Source organism: Carettochelys insculpta, chromosome 17 (genome assembly GCF_033958435.1).
Source record: "Carettochelys insculpta isolate YL-2023 chromosome 17, ASM3395843v1, whole genome shotgun sequence".
In the NCBI taxonomy this organism is placed as follows: Eukaryota; Metazoa; Chordata; order Testudines; family Carettochelyidae; genus Carettochelys; species Carettochelys insculpta.
This window is the reverse complement of record NC_134153.1, coordinates 2,845,330-2,868,559: the sequence shown is the minus strand read 5'-3', so window position 1 is coordinate 2,868,559 and position 23,230 is coordinate 2,845,330. Positions and strand designations below refer to the sequence as shown.

The 23,230-nt window shown below is 48.0% G+C and overlaps 2 protein-coding genes across 2 annotated transcripts; one reads left to right on the top strand and one right to left on the bottom strand.

The window, feature by feature from the left end:
* Positions 1–544: 544 nt before the first annotated feature.
* On the bottom strand, positions 545–8,103 carry PLAGL2 (PLAG1 like zinc finger 2). The gene is made up of 3 exons (XM_075012000.1): positions 8,062–8,103; positions 3,490–3,880; positions 545–2,516 (listed from the first exon to the last, which is right to left on the bottom strand). The coding sequence occupies exons 2-3, from the start codon at positions 3,753–3,755 to the stop codon at positions 1,301–1,303; spliced, it is 1,482 nt and encodes a 493-aa protein (XP_074868101.1). The 5' UTR covers positions 3,756–3,880; positions 8,062–8,103; the 3' UTR covers positions 545–1,300.
* Positions 8,104–8,234: 131 nt separating this feature from the next.
* Positions 8,235–22,876, top strand: POFUT1 (protein O-fucosyltransferase 1). The gene is made up of 7 exons (XM_075011673.1): positions 8,235–8,371; positions 9,267–9,388; positions 14,937–15,119; positions 15,815–15,927; positions 18,790–18,982; positions 19,245–19,487; positions 20,860–22,876. Exons 1-7 carry the CDS (start codon positions 8,266–8,268, stop codon positions 21,046–21,048), a joined length of 1,149 nt encoding a protein of 382 aa, XP_074867774.1. The 5' UTR covers positions 8,235–8,265; the 3' UTR covers positions 21,049–22,876.
* The last annotated feature ends 354 nt before the right edge of the window (positions 22,877–23,230 follow it).

Below are 23,230 nucleotides of genomic sequence, written 5' to 3'. Positions count from 1 at the left end.
CTCAGCTACTGTTAGGACAATTAGTGTTGGGGAAACAGTTCAAATACAGTGACTATATGTAAACAAAACTAGGGCCAGTTTTGTTTTCTCCCGTCTTCTGCATATTGTCTCCAGGATGAAAGTCAAAGTATGTCTCTTGAAACTGCTTTGTGGCTCATCCAGGAGGGCACCGAACCTGGCAAATCACTGGGTATGTCAGTTTATTCTCTTTCCTTCATCTCCATGCTTAAACTATGGAGAAGCCCAAACATCACTCCCAAAACTGGGTCTCCTGTACAACAGCTCTAAACCTTGCTTTTTCACATGCTTTGGTTTCCAAGATAGAGGCAGAATCTGTGTGGTTGTGGTATTTTTTTTAAAAGGGCTCACTTCATACATTGCAAAAGTGAGCCACATGTCTAAGTTGCTCCATCCCTCTCTGACCCATATTGGAAATCAAAGGGAATGTGCAAAGAACTACCATTCAAAATGGCAGCGACTGAAGTAGTCCAAGTCAGTTTATTTTCCCCATGGGGGAAAAAATGTGACAAGTGAAAAGGTGAAATCAGTGCAACCCAACTTCATTGTGTAAACAGTATTCTAGCTACACCAGATACAGAACCAATGTACAATGGTGTCTCCTATTTTTGCAAGGATAGAAAGAGACTCATGTTGTGGTTTAAAAAAAAATTCACTGGAATGAGCCTAAGCTGATGACTGCAAAAAGAAATGGGGTTGTCTGTATTCACTGTTGATGCTATAATTATTGCTTAACACTGCTGCAAAGTTGCATAAGCGGTACAGATGATGGTATGGGAGTAATGGGGAACAACAGCTCTTTCCCCATCTGCGCCATATGGGATACGTCCCTGGACTTGCCCCTCCTCCCAATTCACCTGCAGGTACCAGCTCAAATGCCAGAAATGCAATGCGGTGAAACAGAATGGAAGTTGGACTCTTTAAAGGTAAGTCCAAGTCTCCCAAGCTGAAACAACCCCAACTCCTTGGATTCAGTCCCTTCCCAAAGAGGAACAAGGCTCCAAAACCTCAGGGGAGGTCAGTGCTAAGTGTGGCTCCCGATTCACAGATTAAAATTAGAACAAATATACAGCTGAAACCTTTTCAAAACAGAAAGACTAGGACATCCACAGGGATAGCTGCTGTTCCAGTCTACAAGTGCTCCCAAGACACCAGAATCGTCCTGTCTGAAACAGCTTCCAAAAGCTTTCACATCCCAGCAGGGAAGTATAAGACTTGTGCATTTTTAAGGCTCTCCAAGCAAGCATTAGGGAAAGACCTGCTTACCACTACCAGAGTCATCTTATTGGAATGCCTGGTGGAAACGTGGCAGGGTGGTTGTGCTCAAGCTAGAGGTGAAGACGGGGGGTAATGAATGAAGGGGACCAAAGTTCAGGGAGCCTCCAGCTCCAGGAGATTCTTGAGGTTGAGGTGGCAAAGTGGTAAGCAATGGCTGGTTCTCCCCCTGTGAGTAGCCCATGACCAGTCCCCCTGATGACACAGGTGGGTTACATGGAGGAAGATTCAGAGGGAGGAATCCCAAAAGATGAGAAAAGTCCATGTTAGCAGCACAGAGAGCCTCTGAAAGGTTAGCGGGGCTCTTGGAAAGCAGAGTCTCATCCAGCGTCACTGACTGAGGCGAGGAGGACTGAGGCTCACCGGATGAGAGAGACAGACTGCCAGGAAGCTCTGACAGAAAGCTCTCCACCTCTGCTTTGGGTAGTTTCTCAGGTAAAAATGAGGTAGATCCAAGCTGGTATTTTGGAGGAGGTTGTGGTGGAGAGGAGATAGAAGATTCCAGAGGATAACTCATGCCCATTGGAAGAGAGTTGGGAACCAAAGAATGGGGCATCCCTGAGCTTGGCATAGCTTGGAGGTGTGTACTGTACATGCCCATAGGCAGCATACCAGGAAAGCTCTTACCACTCATCATGTCTCTGGATGCCATACATAAAACTGGGCTCAATTCCTCTTTCACTGCTACAGCTGAGCTGCAGCTTAAGAGACCCAGCATGTCAACTGGTTCTGTTTTGATCTTCATCAATTCTTGGGAGTGGCTCTTCTTCATGTGCCTGGTCAGGTGGTCCTTCCGCCCAAACCTCTGAGCACAGTACTGGCACAGGAAGTCCTTCCGCCCTGTGTGCACCACAAGGTGTCTCCGCACATCTTTACGTGTGTAGAAGCGTCTGTCACAGTGATCGCATGGGTGCTTCTTTTCCTTCACTCCACCAGATACCCTCCTGGAATGAGCCTTGAGGTGTTCCAGGAGGACCTGAGTGCTCTCAAAGGTCTGCAGGCACACTTTGCAGCTCAGATCCCCACTGGCAGCTGCATGCATAGCCAGATGTCGCCTGAACCCTAGCTTGGTGTTGTAGTTCTTGCCACACTCTGGGCAGTGAAGGGCTTCCTTATTGGGATCGTGAGTCTGAAGGTGATTGCGGAGATGGTCCTTCCGGTGGAACATTTTCTCACAGTACATACACTGGTGAGGCTTCTGGGCAGAGTGTGTGGCCATGTGTCTTGTGTGAGGAAAACAGAAAAGGAAAATTAAGTAGTGTTCAACCCACAACACAGTAAGCACTGCTTTTGCAAGCTCTCCTAATGCTCCCTCAAAGCCTTTTTGTTTATATTCTTCTGTGAAATTTTGGTGCTTTTTAAAGGGGCTGTATTGACAGCCCTAGACACCCAAGTTCTCCATCCCTTGAACCATAAAGGATCACAAGTAGTGGCATTTCTAACTTTCCTGACAACGCCTTTTCTAAATTGCTTCGGGACAGAAGGCATCACATCTAAGTATACTTTAGTCTTTAATGTAGCTCTTGCCTCCTTAACTGAGCCTTCCAACCAAAGTGAACAACTAGTGCCAACTATGGTAGTTTTTGTGTTGGACATGTGTCTCCTGGGTACTGGACTGAGACCAGGAGTATAGTTCATCTGCAGCCATCAGAGGGTGGGAACCATTTGTCACTACCAATTCAGGCTGAGTTCTAAAAGGAAACCTACAGATGGAATTTTCGTTACCCTCTCAAAAACATTGATCCATCCATTGTATCTTCATAATGAACTAATTTAGCAAAGTTAATGATTCCATCCTATTCTTTAGCACTTAAATTTTGGCTCTCTATAGTTGGCTACTCAGGGTAACAGAAATGATGTGATTAAACTACAGGATGAGCATTTATGAGACCCAGATGCTCTTCTTGGCCTTCTACTATTTATTCTGTAAGATTAACATGTGAACTTCAATGCTCTTCTCATTCAAACAGAGAATACTTATCCCTGGACTAAAGTTTTAAAGTAATGTGAGGTTTTCAGATAGAAAGGGCTAAAGAAATTCAAAGTATAGTAATACCTGGACCTTAACTATTTACAAACTAATAAGGGTTGTCCCTCTGCCACCCTACCAGTAGATATTCAAAACCCAGAGTAGTGGGTTGCTCTGTCCTATGAGGGGAGAGAACACTATTAAAGGCACTCAGCATAGTCACCTACCTATAGAGCTTGTACTTGGATGCAAAGGCCTTCCCACAGTGCAGCTGAGGGCAGTTGTAAGGTCTCTGTTCTGTATGAATGAACGTGTGAGTTCTCAGCTTGTCCACATTGGCATAGGAGGTCCCAGAAATGTCACACTGGCACTTCCCTTGACTTTCAGCCTCTCGACCCCTTTGTCTGGCAACTAATTTCCAGCTCGTCTCCTCTTCCTCCTCCTGCTTTGCATCTTGAATCCAGGTAGGAACACTGGTAAAAAATGCCGTCATGGCAGGCCTAGTAGAACAGGGCCATGTTAAGCAGAATTCATACCTGGGATTGACTTGCTGTTACACTGTCCCAGTATAACTGGAACCTTTGCAATTATATGGCTTTAACAGAAAGAAATCTTCATCTGAAACAAAAGAACAGGTGGGGTGAGTGTACTGCATTGTTTCAGTTGTGCACTCAAACAGGCACACGTATACCTTAGTAACAGCCATACCTCTGTATAAAGCCACTTGTTTACACTTGCCCACTAAAAAAAGAAATTCTTCTGTTTCCTTCATCACTTTTTTGCTCTGAATAAACAACACAGCATGGCTTGGTTCTATGGACTGATTTAAGAATGATTCCATTCTGGTAAAATCTGGATGTGAGATTAATCCTGCTACCCCATTCTGCAAGAAGAAATGTTACCAAGAGGCTGCAGCATTCAAACTACAGAGGGGCGCTGCCAAGGAGAGAGAGAGTTTTATTCTCTAGTCCCAGAGCACCTTCTCACCAGTCCTCTTCCTCCCTTAATTTCACGGGGCTCCTAGAGGCACTTGTATTTTTTTTGAATAAAATGATGTGAGGGTTAAAGCTTTTCATCACAATAACCATTATCTGATCACATAACTTAAACTACACTATTAAAAGACATCTCAGGCTGGTGCATTCACTTCATCTAAAGATATTGGCTGGTCAGGCCTCTAACTCCTGTAAACTTGTCACCTTTTGCTCATCCACTTCTTCAAACTAACATCTGCTCCTCATCCTGGTCCCTTTATTCATACGCCATTTTTAAAATTTACTCTTGATGCTTGTTCATCTGGGATTCTTGTCCTGTATAATCTATCTCAAATTCCACAATTCTAATTTTTTTAATTTTGCAGCTGCCTAGCAGTTTGATCAGACGACAAGAGCCGCTCCTGTTAAGCAAATGAGCGTTCCTCCAAGTGGGTCACTAAGACATGCACATATGACCCACTTTGGGAGACTACTGTAGCCTGCCTCTGTTTTGGAGTTTGACTAGTCTTAGAATTTTCTTTGTACCATATGTGTAATTGTTCCTGGCTATCTGGAGCAACAAGCCTGCTGTAATGACAGAATTGCCCCTCTTTTCCTTCTGACCTGACCTTATTCATCACCACGGGTAGTTAAAACATCTGATCTTCAGAAAAACTAAACATTTGGCAGTATCCTTACAGACCTATGGACTTCCTGGCTGCTCTTGTAGGGCTTCTACTAGTAATTAAAACTCATTGATTTCTCACTTCAACTCTATTAGGAAGCTCACAAGATTTTAGTCCATTCTGGCCTCTCTTCTGCCTTCACACTGTTTCCTGTACGTTTCCACAACCTACTGCGGCAGAGAAGGGTTACCTTAATGGCTGTTTTCACCAAGTATATCTTCTTCCTTTAAATTTAGCTGCATGAGGAATATTTCTTAAAATAGCATCAAACATTCTAACTTTTTCTCCATGATTGCATTTGAGGGAGGAAGTCTGTACCCCCACATCAATGGCAATGCCAGATCTAAGCCAAATCTGCAGCCAGGAAGGAAAAGACAGAGCCCTAGTGAATGTTGGAAGCAGAAGAGACAAAAGCTGGGCCTGGCCACAGCATCGAACCCTAATATTAACAATGACTCCTCCACACAGGACGGAAAATAGTGGGGATGGAAGGACTCCAAGAAAATTAGTATCTATAAGAATGATGTTTAAGTCCTCAGACTTTTTTCATGTAGCTTGAAAATTGTATGAGACGCCTATTAGACAAACAGAGGACAAGAAAGAAGCTAAGGTATCCCATCTCTAGAATGCAATAGAAATATGCTCCCTTTTCCCCATGATTAGGGCTGCACCAAATTCATGGTGCATTTGGTCAATTTCACAACCACAGGATTTTAAAAATTGTAAACAGCATTAATTCAGCTATTAAATCTGAACTTCGATAGTGCGCTAATTGTAAGGAGCCTATTCTAAAAAGTAGGGTTCTTTTGTGGGAGAGGTTTGTCACAGTAGCGTCACATACTTCTGCACTGCTGCTGGCATTGGTGCTGCCTTCAGAGCTGGAGAGCAGCAGCTGCTGGCTGGGAGCCCTGCTCTGAAGGTGCTGGCACCAGTCCAAAAGAATGAATGACATGGTATAGTACTGCCACCCTTATTGCTGCGCTGCTGTTACCTTCAGATATGGGCTCCGGGCCAACAGCTGCTGCTGCCCAGTTCTGAAGCATGCAAAAGTAAGGGTGGCACCCCTTATCCCTGCAATTCTCTTTTGGGTCAGGATACCCAATTTGAGAAAGAGTGGAGTTCCTATGATATCTGTATAACACAGGGTAAGAGAGTACCACAGATCATGAAATCTGATCTTGTGTATGCTATTCATGGCTGTGAATTTGGTAGGATTTGGTAGGATTCTACTAATGGCGCTCAGGAATTCCAGATTTCATGTTAGCAGGTGTCCTGTTGTCTCCTCATGAAGATACTGTATCATCAACCTTCCACCTTTTGACAACTTAAATCTTTAAATTCCCAGACATTTTTTCTGGGATTTTTCTGGAATTTTTTTCTCTAATAATTGTTATACTCTTTTTCTACATCCTTTCTAATTCTTCCACAGCCTTTTTAAAATATGCACACCAGAAATGTCTACAGTATTCTAGTTTGTCTCAATACTGTACACAGAAGTTAAATAGCCTTCCCTTATTCCTATTCTTTATATCTTGTTTATACATCAAAGAAAGGAATGCATTAGCCCTTTTGTCACAGTATCACAGCAGGGGCTTATGGTTGTTTGCTTGTTTGCTATCATCCCTAAATCTTTTTTGGAGTCACTGCTATTCAGTACACAGATCCCCTCCCCCACCATTCTGTAGCTATGACTTGCATTAATTGTTCCTAAATATTTAATTTTAGCTATTAAAAACACAGTTATTGGAATGGACCAGCTAATCCATCTTATACTGTGTGATTAGCCCTGTCTTCTTCTTGAATTACCATTCCAACAATGTGTGTCTTTAGAAAGTTTTATTAGCAGTGGTTTAGTACTTGCTTCTATGTCATAGATTAAAATGCTGAATAGCATTGGGCCTCAAAAACTGCTCCAAATGATGATTCCTCATTCACAACTACTGTAAATTTGTCAGTTCTTAATTCATTGAGCATATACTTAATGGATACAGTATGGTGCTTGTTAAAGATCAAAATGTCATGCAGTCATAAGTCAACTGTCTTACAAAACTCTGTATTTTACACCTTTATTAACAGAGTGCCTCACTCGCCTTGCCTATCTAGTTACCTTAATCAAACTCCTTCTTCTCTTCTCCTGAAAAATGTAACCAAATTTGACAGGGCCAATTTCCCACAAAACCACACTGAATGTTGACTGATTAATTATATTCATATTCTTTACCATTTACATCACCTACCCCAGCCTGTAAATCTGTGGAGTCCAACAGGCTACCCAGTAACCATACATGGCTACTTGGCCAATTGTGTGAGGTTACATTGGCTTTAATAATAAATACATTTTCAGAATAACGTGACTGGCAAACAAGCCCCACTGTTCTGGAAATGTATTCATTAATCAAGCCAACTAGCACTGTAGTGACGACTGCTTCAGAAGTGGTTGGACACCACAGCTCTAAATTATCATTGGCTCCCGCTGAAGAGCAGGACCGCACCTGGGAGACCATCGCCAGAGCAGCCAAGGCAGAACTGAGGGCGGAGGAGAGAATATGATTCCGGGCTTCGCTATCCAGCCGTCAGCCAGAGCTGGAGATGAAGCGCAGCCCCAGGAGCGAGCGCGAAGTGAGAGGCTGGTCCGGGGCACGTGCCTGTGGGCTGGACGGATCCGCAAAGGAATTAACCGGGGACTTGGGCCAGTCACTCGGCAGTGCGTTTGGGGCACAGGTCTGGCTGCAGCAAGTCAGGAGCTGCGACCGGCTTGTCTGCCCTCCTTGCAGCCGGGAGTCCAGGCCCAGCCCGGGCGGACCTACCTCAGGCTCCCCGGCGGCGGCGGCTCCTCCCTGCCCGGGCTCGCTGCACGCGGGCGGGTCTCTCACACCACCCAGAAACACTGAGGGGCTCGGGGGCTACACAAGCCGCGGCCCGGGCTGCAGGGGAGGCACCGCCTCCTCGCGCGGGGGTCCCCATCCCAGACCCCGAGCTGGGCTAGGCGGCTCCGCTCCCTCAGGCGCGCTCGCTTGGCGGGAGTGGGGGGGCGGCGCCTCAGGCCTCCCACGGGCTTCCGCGGCCGCTGCCCGCTCGAGGGGGCGTGGCCAGCCAGGCTCCTCCCTTGCCCCGGGGCTCTCCCCGTCCCCGCACTCACCCCGTTCCCCCGGGCCCCGCCAGGCTCGGCTCCAGCTCAGGCCCTGGCGGCCCCATTGTGCGGGGCATTGTGGGAGTGACGCCGCACTCGCTCGCTCGCGCCCCTTCCGTCTCTATGGTCCTCTCTCCCGCTAGAGTGTCCCGTTCGTTCCGGAGCCCGGTGCATGCCGGGATAGGTCTCGCGCCTGGCTGCTGCCCGGCGGAGATGGGGATTCTAGTGCTCCGGCTGTTGCTCCTGCTGGTACCGGCGAGCGGCTCGGCGGCGCCCGCCTGGGACCCGGCCGGGTACCTGCTCTATTGCCCCTGCATGGGTGAGACCCTCACTACCCGGACCTCTCCCGGGCCGACCTCTGCAGCGCCCCTCTTCCCGGGGTCCCCCCGCCGGGCCCCCCTCGGCGTCCCCCTTCCCAGACCTACCCTCCATCCGGCCTCCTCCAGAGCGGCTCCCAGTGTTCCCCATTCCGCCCCAGCGCCTCTCCTCCGGGCCTGCGTGCCCCCGGCGCCCCTTTCCCAGAACACCCCTGGCGGCCGCTGCCTGGGTCCCCCCAGCTGCGCCCCCAGATTCGACCTCCCCAGCGTCCCTTTTCCTGGGCCCCTGCCAGACCCTTCCCACAGCATCCTCCTTTCTGGGCTCCTGTTCATACTTGACCGCCCCAGCATCCTCCCCAGAGCAACTCGTCCGAGGGTTCCCCTTTCCAGGCTCCTGCCACAACAGAGCCAGACCGCTGTCATCCCCCTTCCTGGGCTTCTCCCCAGAGCCTGAACCCCTTCAAAGTGCTGCTCCCTGGAGCAGGGCTCCTCCCTAGAGTTGCTGCCCCTACTTTCCCTCAATGTCCCTTTTCCAGGTCCTGGCCCCTTTAGCATTTCCTCTCAGTATCCCCTACCATCAGGTCCATTGTTTTCTCTTCCTTTCAGCCCCCAGGAACCCGGCCGTCTTAGGGACTCAGCTCGCCACACCTCACTCTTCCCTCCTCCCTTCTCTCAACCGAACAGTCTCTCCTCCTTGAATCACCCTCCACCTGTTCTCCTTTTCCATCTGGACCTTCCCTCATCCCACTCCAACATGTCTTGGGTCCCAGATCTTCCCCAGAGCCCTGTAATTCCTGAAAACCTTGGCTTTTTGTGATGACACAGAAACAGGGGAGGGCATAGGGTTGTAGCAAGTCTAATTTGGCCAATAAATCTAGCTCTTAGTCACTCTTTTAGGGAGATTTGGGAACCAGGCAGATCATTTCCTGGGCTCCTTGGCATTTGCCAAGATGCTGAATCGTACCCTGGCTGTCCCTCCCTGGATTGAGTACCGACACCACCGGCCTCCCTATACCAATGTGAGTTCTGTTCGGTCCATCGATGTTTTCATGTTGGGATCTACAAATGTATGTTTGTAATGCTACACACGTGTTCCTGATTAATACGTTCAGTACATTTGGCATGACTTAATATAACAACTGGAACCAAAAATGCTAAATGCTGTACAGGTGTAAAGGAACAAATAGTCTCTGCTCTAAGCAGTTTACAGTTTAACAGTCTATGGAGACAGGCTTCTACATGGTTGCTTGCATATTCACAGATTGACTCTGGATATTGACTTTGAAATGTGAAAACCAATCTTCAGCATTATTGTTATTTATTAAGCACCAACAATTTGCTCCCTGGTGTGCAGGAAACAAAATAAAGATAGCCTCTGCTACAGCATTCTAGAAGAGAGAGGATGTGCTGATACACATATATAAAGGGACTCCTGAGTTTGATTATTTTACAGTAGCTCTCAATGGATAGATCTTGCATGATGCCACTGGCACTATCTGGTTTCATTATTGCCAGTTTCAACAGAGGCTCCAAGGTCTGAATGGAGGGGGGGGACTGAATTTCCACTGTGCCCATAGAAATAGTCCCTCCAACTAAAGCGGAGTGCCAAGGCAGCATGGGGATTCTTGTCCTGCTGTTTGCATCTACCAAAGCAGTTCTCTGGATACCCCGGAGATTTAAATTTTTACAGTTATTCAGCTAGATCCTTTCCCTACCAGTAGATGCTCTCACACAGACGAATGTTGAATACATACTAACTCAGAGGTGTTTTTAAACCATTTAAAAAATCTCAAGTGTATCCCAGATAACAGAATCAGTGTTGTGATTGGAAAACATTACGGTAGACTCTTGAGTTACACAAGGGTTCCATTCCACGCACCCTTGCATAACCCAAATTTTGTGTAAGTGGGGGTCCGGCTTTTTCCCTAGCGGAGCACATGTTCTGCAGCTGGAGAAGCAGCAGAAAAGTAAGTCCTGGGGTGGGGTGGGGGACAGTTGGGAGGGTTAAGCCTGGCAGTGGGTTGGGGCCATGAGAGGCAGGCGCGGGTGAGCTAAGCCTGAGGGCGGGGGTTAGGGCGGCAGGGGTGTAAAGGGTGGAGTTGAGCTGGAGGTTTGTGCAGGAGTGAGCTGGCCGTGGTGGGGTTTGAACTGGAGCTGTGGGGGGGGGGGGCTGAACTGGGGCGGGAGGATGGAACTGGAGCTGAGCATGGGGGGGTTGAAGTGGGGCGGGAGGATGGAAGTGGAGCTGCGCGCGGGGGGGTTGAAGTGGGGCGGGAGGATGGAAGTGGAGCTGCACGCGGGGGGGTTGAAGTGGGGCGGGAGGATGGAACTGGAGCTGCGCGCGGGGGGGTTGAAGTGGGGCGGGAGGATGGAACTGGAGCTGCGCGTGGCGGGGGTTGAACTGGGGCGGGAGGATGGAACTGGAGCTGCGCGCGGGGGGGTTGAACTGGGGCGGGAGGATGGAACTGGAGCTGCGCGCGGGGGGGTTGAACTGGGGCGGGAGGATGGAAGTGGAGCTGCGCGCGGCGGGGTTGAAGTGGGGCGGGAGGATGGAACTGGAGCTGCGCGCGGCAGGAGTTGAAGTGGGGCGGGAGGATGGAACTGGAGCTGCGCGCGGCGGGGGTTGAAGTGGGGCGGGAGGATGGAACTGGAGCTGCGCGCGGGGGGGGGTTGAAGTGGGGCGGGAGGATGGAACTGGAGCTGCGCGCGGGTGGGGGTTGAAGTGGGGCGGGAGGATGGAAGTGGAGCTGCGTGTGGGGGGGGGTTGAAGTGGGGCGGGAGGATGGAAGTGGAGCTGCGTGTGGGGGGGCGTTGAAGTGGGGCGGGAGGATGGAAGTGGAGCTGCGCGCGGCGGGGGTTGAAGTGGGGCGGGAGGATGGAAGTGGAGCTGCGCGCGGGGGGGTTGAAGTGGGGCGGGAGGATGGAAGTGGAGCTGCGCGCGGGGGGGGTTGAAGTGGGGCGGGAGGATGGAACTGGAGCTGCACGCGGGGTGAGGTTTGAACTGGGGCGGGAGGATGGAACTGGAGCTGCACGCGGGGTGAAGTTGGAACTGGGGTGGGATGTTGGAACTGGAGCTGCGTGCCGGGGGGGTGGGGTGGCATTGAACCAGGGCGGGGGTTGGACTGGAGCTACATGTTGGGAGTTTAAACCGGGGTGGGAGGATGGAACTGGGACCGTGTGTGAGGAGTTTGAACAGGGGGGCAGGAGGGGGTGATTGAACCAGAGCCATGCATGTGTGGGTTAAACTGGAGCCAGAGCTCGGGGTGGGGTTGAGCTGGAGCCACGTGCAGGTGGTGAGCGGGCAGGCGGTTTGACCTGGGTTTGGGGAGGTTGAGCCAGAGTCATGCCTGAGCGGTGGTGAGCTGGAGCCAGAGGTGGGGGTGGGGGTGAGCAGGAGCTATGCATGGGTGGTGGGCAGAGCTGGGGGGAGGGTGAGCTGGGGCCATGGCGGGGGTGTTGAGCCAGAGCCAGAGCCAGAGCCGGGTGGTGGAAGGGAGTTAAGCACAACTGGAAATCACACATTTCCAGGGTTTACTGTAGGAATTGGGGGTCAGCTGCGTGAGGGCTGGGTCGCGTACTGTGGGTTTGTGTACTCTGAGACCTTACTGTATTACCGAATGATTTGCATCAGCTGCAGTTCAAACAATTACTGTCTAATCCTCCTGTCCCTGAACTTTGTCTCCCTGTAACCAAAGCCCAGTGTTACTCTTATAAAAGTATCAGTCTGTTGTAGATGGGGTATAAAAGTCAAGGTGATAACTATTGTTCTTAGGAGTGCCTCTCACAGGCCAACCAGGATGCAAGTGCAGCATTTGTGGACTCCCATTAGGTGATAAGTGCACACACTGGTTTTCTTCTCTTTAGAGTAGCTTTGCATTTATATAGTTTATTTCACCTGAACATGTCAAAGCACATTATAAAATTCATGTGGCTTAGTATTTGTAATAACTTCACAGGATTTTGCCATCGTAAAATGAAGATAATACTTACATAATATATAACGGTTAATCCCGGACTGTTCATAGGAGCTGTGTTTACATGTGCCCCATCCCTTCTGAGGGGGCATGTTAATGAGGCACTTTGGAAGATGCTAATGAGATGCTGACCTGAATATGCAGCACCTGAACTGAAGAGAGCCATCAACAGCATTGCAGCAGGAAAGGCCCCTGGCCAGGATGGTATACCACCAGAGGTAATCAAGTGTGCCGCGGACACACTCCTGGAACCCCTACATGAGCTACTGTGCCTGTGCTGGAAAGAGGGTGAGCTTCCACAGGATATGCGTGACGCTAACATTGTAATGTTGTATAAGAACAAAGGAGACAGAAGCGACTGCAACAACTACCGTGGAATCTCCCTCCGAAGCGTCACTGGTAAACTGTTCGCTCGCGTCATCCTTGGCAGACTCCAGAAGATTGCTGAGAGGGTGTACCCCGAATCGCAGTGCGGATTCCGCACAGAGAGGTCTACCATTGACATGGTCTTCTCTCTGAGGCAGCTGCAGGAGAAATGCAGGGAGCAGAGGAAGCCACTCTACATAGCCTTCATCGACCTGACCAAGGCCTTTGACTTGGTCAGCAGGGATGGTCCGTTCAAACTGCTCCACAAGATAGGCTGTCCTCCATGGTTACTCAAGATGATCCAGTCGTTCCACAAAGACATGAGAGGAACCATCCACTATGACGGCGCATTATTGGATGCTTTCAGAATCAGGAGCGGCGTCAAACAAGGATGCGTGCTTGCTCCGACATTGTTCGGGATCTTCTTCGCACTCCTCCTGAAGCATGCCTTTGGATCTTCAACAGAGGGCATCTTGCTGTACACAAGATCTGATGGGAAACTGTTTAACCTTACAAGGCTGAAAGCTAAGTCTGAGGTGCGGGAAGTCCTCATCAGAGACATGCTGTTCGCAGACGACGCTGCTGTAGTGTCTCACACAGAAGACCAGCTTGAAAAACTGCTGGATCAGTTCTCCAAAGCATGCAAGGACTTTGGGCTTACCATCAGCCTAAAGAAGACAAACGTACTTGGTCAGGATGTTGCTGAATCCCCATCAATCAGCATTGACAACTATACGTTAGGGGTCATCCACGAGTTCGTTTACCTCGGGTCCACCATCACTGACACCCTGTCGTTGGACACCAAGCTAAACAGGAGGATCGGAAAAGCGGCCACAACTCTGTCCAGACTCAGCAAGAGAGTGTGGAATAACAACAAGCTGTACACTCACACCAAAATGTAAGTCTACAGAGCCTGCATCCTCAGCATCCTCCTTTATGGCAGCAAGACTTGGACCCTGTATGCCCGCCAGGAAAAGAGGCTGAACGTCTTCCACTTGCGCTGCCTCAGGCGCATCCTTGGAATATCATGGAAGGACAGAGTGACCAACACCGCCGTCCTTGAGCAAGCTGGAATCCCAACCGTGCACACCCTCCTCAGACAGCGTCAGCTCCGCTGGCTTGGCCACGTCCACAGGATGAATGATGGAAGGATTCCAAAAGACATCCTGTATGGTGAGCTAGCCTCTGGCAAAAGACCTCCCGGATGCCCCCAGTTGTGCTACAAAGATGTCTGCAAGATAGACCTCAGAGAGGTAGACATCGAGCTGGCCAACTGGGAAGAACTAGCAGATGACCGCAGCAGATGGAGGCAGGGGTTACACAAGGGCCTTCAGAAGGGCGAGATGAAGATCAGGCAGCTAGCAGAGGAGAAGTGAGCGCACAGAAAGCACACTAAGGGCTTACCAGACACCCACCACATCTGCAAGAGATGCAGCAAGGACTGTCACTCTCGTGTGGGCCTTCATAGTCACAGTAGACGCTGTAAATGAAGTCCTCAATTGAAACTATAAAGGGCGTGATCCATAGTCTATGCAGACCGAAGGATGCCTACTACTACTACATTAGCATAATGGCAGCCATGCATGATTTGAAAGTTCTGCTTTTGGAACGCTGCCACCTGTGTAGATGGGGGCTTTTGAAAGGACCCTCCCCCCCAACTTCAAAAGCCCCTTCTTCCTATTTGGTTTTAGAAAGAAGGGGCTTTTGAAGTCGGGGTCCTTTTAAAAGGCCCCCATCTACATAGGCGGCATGCACTATGAAAGCAGCACTTTCAAATCGCGCACAGCTGCCATTGTGCTAATGAGGCACTGCGTATTCATGTCAGCACCTAATTAGCATCTGCCAAAGTGCTTCATTAACATGCCCCCGCCAAAAGGAGGGCACGTGTAGACACAGCTAGGGTGCTTGGGAGTTAAATATCAGGACCTATTTTTGTTATGGCTCAAGATTTCAGTGTGCCAGTGTTGGAGATGGGAACCCAGGAGTCCTGATTGCAAGGCCCCTCTTCTGATGTCTAGATTCTCATGTTCACACCCTCATCAAATTTTTGTAGAGTTGTGAATTCTAAAGCCTATGTTTACTTGGATCATAAGACGTCCTCAGTTGTTCATCCTCTGTCACTATGAAGAGAAGCGTACAGATGGCAGTGTTCTCCATTCATATGAGTAGAGATTTAGCTGGGACTGACTTCCGTTTGCACTGAGTAGATTCATTCTCTCATTCACAGCTGCATGTTTCCTACACGGAATACTTCAAGTTGGAACCTCTCTTAGAATATCACCGGGTTATCAGCTTGGAGGACTTCATGAAGAAATTAGCACCCATTCACTGGCCTCCTGGCAAGCGAGTGGCTTACTGCTTTGAAGCAGCAGCTCAAAGAAGCAGTGACAAAAGAACTTGTCCCATGAAGGTAAGTGTTTTGCTCCTGTTTTGATAGCTTAAGTAAGAGGGAAGACTGCATCTGAAACTAGTATTTATTTGCTATTCTGGGACCTTCCAAAGGCTTGGTGTCCAAGACCACTGTATGGGTCTGTTCTTCCCCTGCCTATCCCAGATATTTACTCTGCAGGACATTACAGGCAATCCATTCATGTGCAATTCTTCCTCTAGAACCCATCTGTGGGGTACTTACATTCAGGTCTGGTTGTGACAGTGAAGAGCTGGGAGTCAGTAGGGTTGTATGCTTGAGTGAATTTATGATATTCATAGTAACAGTACCTTACAGTGAAAACAAGACATATCACATTCACATGACAGTTACCCCCAGCTGATTTTGAAAGCCTGCCTCCTGCAGGACAAATGGTCACAGCACAGCATTCCCCTGTGACTTGATATATTTTAGGAGCGCTTTTGGAATATTCTTTGACTTAAATCTAAGGGTCTTTTAGCTTATCTCCTTCCCAGCAAGCTGTTAGGCAGTGAGCATGCCAGGCTGCAGTCAACCCTGGGTAAGCATATCTTTCTGTAGCAGAATTCTGGCTGTAGATCTCTCTAGGTTTTCCACTTCTTTTTGGACTCCAGCTCTAAGATCAGGGGTCCTGTTAATTGCACACAGCCAAAGGCTCCATATGCTGTGTTGAATGAGCAGTTATCTTTGTTTTGCAGGATGGAAATCCCTTTGGTCCCTTTTGGGATCAATTCAATGTGGACTTCAATAAGTCTGAGCGCTTTGGAGGCATTTCCTTCAGTGTCTCTTACAAGGACCACTGGATCCAAAGGTAACAAGAGCTTGAGGAAGCTGTGCATGGTGCTGAAGCAGTGATCTCGGTAGCTGAACATGTGTAGGCACTCAGAGTGGTACTCGTGAAAACGTTTTCCCTAGTCACACTGTAGAGTCCAGATGTCATTTGCCATGGCTCAAAGTGATAATCGAAAGGTTAAACTAGGACCATGTAACCCAGAGACAAAAGTCTCAAAGCTGTTTCCAGTGCTTTGGCCCAGTAATTAGTTCCTGTGGCCAATATGTATGAAGTATGTAAAATTGAATGATATGCCAGCTGATAAGTGTTAACATTTAATTGCCATGTTTATTGGCTCTTCAGAAGTATATAAGCAATAATTCAGATTTCAACTAGTGAACAAAGGTAACGCTAAACTAAACACTAAACAAAAGTATGCTACATTTCTGTCCATTATCCACCTCCTGTTATCAGAGCTACAAGTGGCCTAATATTTATTACTACAGAGAACCTGGTTATCAAAACTACTCTCACCTGAGATGAGAAAAATCAGTACTCTTTAGTTAAGTAATCCACTACTGTGAATGTTAGGGCCTTCTTATAGAATCATAGAACACTAGAACTGGAAGGGACCTTGAAGGGTCATCGAGTCCAGCCCCCTGCCCTCACGGCAGGACCAGATGCCATCTAGAGCAGTGGTTCCCAAATTTTTCAGCATCATGCCCCACTTTCAATTTTTGAGAAACCCTTACAGCCCCCCCACCTCTTCTTTACCATCATCCAACCCCCTATTAACAAAAAGTTCAATTTTGTAATTTAAAACAAATAGAAAAATTAAAAATAAGTACAAATAGTGGGGTTTTTTTTTTTGGGCCCCTTACGGGCACCTGGTGCTGCCCCAGCTGCCTGAGCCCCATGCCAGCCACCAGAGCTGCCCGCACCAGCTGCCACCCACCTGAGGTTTTGCGCTGCCAGAGCTGGCCAGCTGCTGGGGCCCCCTGCTGCCAGGGCCAGCTGCCCACCTGTCAGCTGCCCAAGCTGTGGGCCAGATGCCCGTGCTGCTGGGTCCAGCCACCTACCCACCAGCTGCCCGAGTCGCCCACCCAAGCCCCACACTGCCAGGGCCAGACGCCCACCCGCCAGCCTGAGCTGCCCGAGCCCCACACTGCCGGGGCCAGCTGCCCGAGCCATGTGCTGCCAGGTCCACCTTTGAGCCCAAGCTTGCAATGCCAGGCCCCCCATCCAAGCCCCACGAGCCCTGCAAGCCAGCCACCCGAGTCCCTCCCCTCCCCTCCCCTCCCCTCCCACAAAGCTAGGCACCACCAGCCCCGCCACTCTTACCCCATCCTCCTCCCTCAGTCCTCCCCAACCCACACTCACTCACCTTTGCAGGAGGCAGCTAGCTCCATGTGGGTCTTCGCCAGCTGTCTGCTTTTTAGAAAAGCTGTGCCAGGTTGCCCACGTAAAATGGCAGGAGCTAGGAGCCGAAAACAAAGGCGGGCTTTTTCTTTGGGTGGGGCAAATGACTGGGGAGGGGCCTGGTCACCTCATGCCCCCAGTTTGGGAGACCATGATCTAGACCATTCCCGATAGATGTCTGTCTAACGTGGTCTTAAATATCTCCAATGATGGAGATTCTACAACCTCCCTAGGCAATTTATTCAAGTGTTTAATCACCCTGACAGTTAAGAACTTTTTCCTGATGTCCAGCCTGAACCTCCCTGGTCATCATTATGTCCCTCAAATTTCATTAGTTCACTTCCGATTTGGTGTTGAGGCAGAGGTACAAAGCACTGTCCTGTTACTACAAGTTGACTGTCTACACTAGCTCCCTAGTTTGAAGGGGGCATGGTAAATAGGGTGTCAGGAGATTACTAATGAAGTGCTGTGGTGCATACGCAGCACTTCATTAAGCTAATTTTCCCCCGCGGCAACTTTGAAGTGTTAAACTTTGAAGTGCCGGCTTGTGTGTAGCCGCAGCTCATCCGCCAGTACTTCAAAGTGCCTAGGCAACTTCGAAGTCCTTTTACCCTTTAATACTGCAGCACATCATTAGTAATCTCCCGACACCCTACTTACCATGCTGCCTTCGAAGTAGGAAGCTTGTGTAGACGCAGCTGTTGTGTGTAATTCACATGCTGAAATGGTGAAGATTCATTTTATCTGAAAGCAGGAGTGATACACTCTTATATTTCAGGTTGCATAATGGTTTCCAATCTAACCCTCTGTTTTCAGTATTTTTACTGCAGAATTTTTCACCAAGATCATGAAGTCCACAGCTAAGGAGGGCTACAGTGTGCATGTAGGTCGTTAGCTAAGCACTGAAACTTGTAGTGAAGGAGTGAAGGCTAGAGTTCAGTGCCCACCTCTCTCATGTGCACACAAGCTAGATTTCTCCTCGGGCCTCCCAGGAGATGGGGAGAGCAGGAATTTCTCTCTCCCTTAGGATGTAGTGGCTATAACTGGCCAGAGATCACAAGGACAGAGGGTAGGGATGAGCTATGGAGGGATTCAAAGAGAAGTGAGGGAACTGTAATGGTGGTGAGGGAGAAGAAAGCATTTTATTTGTTCTTAAGAATGCCAGTGATCATGTACTTAAAAGCTGAATCCTAATGCAGGTACTCGAGGGGGTGGGGTTAAAATCGTTGCAATAGCTCTAATTTGGGAATTCTAGGTTTTTAGTGGCTACTCACGGAACCTCCTCATAGTGTTTCATCTGAAATTACACCTGCTGCATGAGCTGCTTCTTTGCTTGTTGGTTTACCGCAATTCTGCAATGCTGGATTGTTCTGTTCTTTCCATTCTGTGGAGGCCAAAAGATTTCCTGCACACCTGTTTCTTTTTTTCTCTCTTTCCAGAGATGTTGAAAATACATGGAGTTCCTCTTGTTTCTCCTTCCAGGTTTCCGCCATCAGAGCACCCTGTTCTTGCTCTACCTGGAGCTCCAGCCCAGTTTCCAGTCTTAGAGGAGCATCGGCCTCTGCATAAGTATGTTGTGTGGTCTGATGAGATGGTGCAGAAGGGAGAGGCCTATATTCATTCTCTCCTGGTTAGACCCTACGTAGGAATTCATCTGAGGATCGGCTCAGACTGGGTATGACTCTTATGTAGATTTCAGTGGGTCTGGTGCATGCAGTCAGTATTATCACCACACAGCTGGACTGGCAACCATCATCCCCACAAGAGAAACAGCGAGTAGTCCAGATATGGTCATTCATTCTGGGATGAGAGTCTAACCATAGTTTGCACTCAATAATCGGCTGTGTTTGGACACTGGCAGTGCTGCCTGTCTTGGAGTCAGTTCCTTTAAGTGTTGCCATTCGCATAGTGTATTCTCTCTTTTTGTCGCCTAATAGAAAAATGCATGTAATATGCTGAAGGACGGGACAGCTGGATCTCATTTCATGGCTTCGCCACAGTGCGTAGGCTATGACCGAAACAGTGTTCTACCTCTCACAATGGATATGTGCCTACCAGACCTGAAGGAGATCAAGCGTGCACTCAAGCTCTGGGTGGAGAAAGTGGATGCTAAGTCAGTCTACATTGCCACTGATTCTGAGCCCTATACTACAGAAATACAGCAGCTTTTCAAAGGAAAGGTAAGTCTTTCAGACTCTACCACTGACAGGACTGCTCTGATAACATCCTTCCCCTACTAGTGCAACACCTGCTGCTTCATGCTCTGGACATTTCATTGGGTTGTGTGTGTTCAGTTTAATTGACTGATGGATCAGCAGATGACGGGAAGTGCTCTTTTTGCCCTGGTGCTGCAGTAACATTGAGGTAGATAGTTCAGTGAGTGTCTAAGGACTGGATGTTTATTGGCTTGATCCTTTGAGGTTCTGAGCGTCCTAAGAATTGGGGTGCTCAGAACTAGAGTTTGCTCCTAGGTAAATAATTCTAACATTTTAAGAATCCCAGCATTCTCCCTTGTCTAGGGTGACCATATCTCCCTATCCCAAATACAAGACAGGGAGGTATGGGGATGGAGGGGCAGCTCCTTCCATCTCCACCAAGGCATGGGTAGCTGGGAACCCGGCAGCAGCCATGGGTGGGCTCCTGGCTCCCCATGCCTCTGGTAGCCAGGAAGGAGGCAGCAGCTGCCGGTGCTCCCCTGGCTTCCCCGAGCCTCAGGGATCCAGGAAGCTAGAGGTAGCCTCTGGTGCTTCCCTGAGCCCTGGGGACCCAGGAAGCAGGCAGAAGCCACCTCCCGGGCCCCAGCCTACCTTTATCTTTGCAGGGCCCCATGCTGGCTCCCTCTTCCTGTGTCCAGAGAGCATGTATGTGCTTTCTGTGGGGTGGGGGGCAAATACAGGGCAATTAGCCCCTTTTTAAAAATAAGTCGGGATGCCTTTCTGGTGCCTGAAATATGGGGCTGTCCAGCCCAGTATGGGACAGAGGGTCACCCTACCCCTGTCCCATCAGTTGACATGGTGTACATCACTTTTCACCCAGGTTCAGGGCTGTGGAGCCCCGCCCAGATGATGGTGAGCGGGAAAAATAGATCAGCTAAATTGAAAAAAATAAGTTTGGGAAAAACAGAAAATATGATAGCACAAATACTTTTCATCCTCCCCTGTAAGTTTACTACTTGGACTATAAGGGTTGGGTGTAAAATTTCCAAGTATTTCTAGTTTAAACCAGTGTGAACTTCAGGGACTGCCTACCTTCATATTAGGAAAGCTAATTGCTGATGCATAGAATAAGAAGTGAGCTTTATCCACAGCAATAAGACTAAGGCACTAAGGATGCTTTGCAGAGATCAGCTTCCTCCAGAAGCAAAATATCCTGTGTGTTTGCAAGGACCGGGGTTGAAATGAGATGCCTGTGTAACAGCAGTGCTTGCTGGAAGTCTTTGAAAGGGCAAGTTTTAGACTGATTCCAGTTTGTACCTCTTTCCTGTGTTATGGCCAAAACTCTCATCTGTTCTGTATGATGGCTGGATTATCTTGTTCTTCTTTCACTTTGCAGATCAAAGTGGTGAATTTGCAGCCTGAAGTGGCTCAGATAGACTTGTATATCCTTGGTCAATCTGACCATTTTATTGGGAACTGTGTCTCTTCATTTACTGCCTTTGTAAAACGAGAACGTGATGTGCATGGGAAGCCCTCTTCATTTTTTGGCATGGACCACCCTCCAAGGCTGCGGGATGAATTCTGACCAGGAAAAGAAGAGGCAGATTTTGATTGGTTTTTTTTTTTAGTTCTGAACACTAATGCATTGTCAGCATATACACCATGGTGATATCATTTTAGGACAATCAGTTCCATTAATGACAGTCCTGACCCCAAACCTTCATCCTGACCTCACATTAATCTTTGGATTCATTCTGATCACCTTCTCAGTAATTCCTTGATGCCAGCACAAAAGATCAGATATTGGAAAGTGATTTTTAAACCATGGCGTTGACCACTTCTAGGAAACTTTCCATTCTCGTTATTTGGGATTTATCAGCCATCCCGATCAGATGGTGGCTCTGATTTCTCTCTCTTCAATTCCCCTATCTCTCCAGCACATGCTGGAAAGCATGTTGTGATGCACCTTGGATAAGAAGTGCTTGAAAAGTGCAAACTAGTATTGTAAAGGAGCATGGTCCATGAAAAGGAACTCGGCCTAAAGCTAAGTAAACTGAGTATCCGGAGATCTGAGTTTGATTTCAAACACATTGCTGCTGTCCAACTACAGGCAAGTCACCTCTGTGCCTTTGTTTCCCATCTCTAAAATGGATTTAATACTTCTACCTCACTGGAGTGATGAGACTAAACTTAATGACTGAAAATTATTTTGAGATCCCCAAAGCCTGTGGCAGGAGTATGATGATAGGATATCATCATGATGCAATTGTCTCTTTGATTTGTTTTAGTGCCTGCACTGACCAGGGCACACAGGACAGCGACGGGGCAATCTTTAGCTTATCATGGCTGGTGTTTTATGATTTCATTGCTGGTATCTCTTACTCTGAGATGAGGATTATGACATGGCCCAGGGTTTTGTGAAAAATCAGTACATATTAGAAGGTAATACTTTTTAAATGAAACTGAAGCTTTAATCTAGAAGCATTAGGAAGAGGTATAGTGGGCTTTTTACTGCATATAGGTTTGTGGTAAGGGTTTTTCTGCATTATCTCACGGGCCTCCAGCAAAATCTGGTCCACGGTGATGGTTCCCATTCAGCTGATTAGGGACAGTGTCCTTTAGCAGTGAGATGCTAACAGAAACCTACAGTTTAATTTTGCATGAGTGACTTGATAATCCACATAATTTTACCTGACTGAACGGATTAGTTTTGATTGGACTAAGGCCTCTTGTTATTCCTATGGCTGTTGGTGAATAATTTAATTTTGGCACTGTCATCCTTTTTTATGCTGATTACTCCTACAGCTAGAGCATCTTCTCCTGATGCACTCTGCACCTGGGGAACACTCATATCTGGCATTTTTCTTTGGTTTAATCCTCAGTGTCACTTTATTTGCGTTCCTGTGGTTTGTAGCAAATGTCAGAGGAGTCAAGGCCCATGCTAAATTGGAAGCTACCTATGGTGTTTCTTCAGTATATAATAGCCTAATGCTTTTCAATGCTAACTTTCAAAAATGTGTCTGATTTGCTCATTTCAGTAAGGGTAACTGTGAGCAGGTTTTTGACAAGCTGGGGATTTATATAACTATAGAAGCCCATAAATCTAAACAGTCTAGAGACGTATCACTTTTTTCTTCCAATTTATGGTGCTATTGAAAAATGCAGTCAAAGGCTGCGTTGATTAGGAATGGCGAATGATGGAGTGATTACTGAGATTTGCAAAATATCAAATGTGCATCTGATGAAGTGAGTCTGTGCTCACAAAAGCTCATGCTCAAAACTTTTCTGTTAGTCTATAAGGTGCCACAGGACCCTTTGTTGCTGTTACAAAATATCATGGTTTAGAAGATGTATTTTGACTTGAGAATTGGAAAGAGAATGTTTTTGTATTTTTTCATAATAAAACATGATGAAATTTATATTTTGTCTTCAGTGTTTCAAAGCTTGCTTATTTCCCCTTCTCCCCAGTTTGGATTAACATACTTGGCTGTTGGTCTGCCTGGATCAATTTATTCTAAGGCTGCCGCGTGTTTTTTAAAAATATAAATACAAATCTCCAATAAAGGTAAATCAGTACTACCATCTCCCTTGAGTTAGGAATATCCAAGAACATAAGAACAGCCTAACTGGGTAAGACTAGATCCGTCTTGCCAAGTATCCTGTCTCTGACAGTATCCCATACCTGAGCTTCAGGGTAAGTGTACAGAACAGGGCAATTCTGGAGTGATCAACCCCATCTTCTGCTCCTGGCTTCTGACATTGAGGTT

Excerpts from the sequence above, each read along its gene's own strand:
- PLAGL2 (XM_075012000.1), bottom strand. The coding sequence starts at position 3,755 with ATGACGGCATTTTTTACCAGTGTTCCTACCTGGATTCAAGATGCAAAG. Across the intron at positions 2,517-3,489 it reads TCCAAGTACAAGCTCTATAG|ACACATGGCCACACACTCTG; the intron begins GTAGGTGACTAT and ends TCCTCACACAAG.
- POFUT1 (XM_075011673.1), top strand. The coding sequence starts at position 8,266 with ATGGGGATTCTAGTGCTCCGGCTGTTGCTCCTGCTGGTACCGGCGAGC. Across the intron at positions 15,120-15,814 it reads AAAGAACTTGTCCCATGAAG|GATGGAAATCCCTTTGGTCC; the intron begins GTAAGTGTTTTG and ends TTTGTTTTGCAG. Across the intron at positions 18,983-19,244 it reads TGAGGATCGGCTCAGACTGG|AAAAATGCATGTAATATGCT; the intron begins GTATGACTCTTA and ends GTCGCCTAATAG.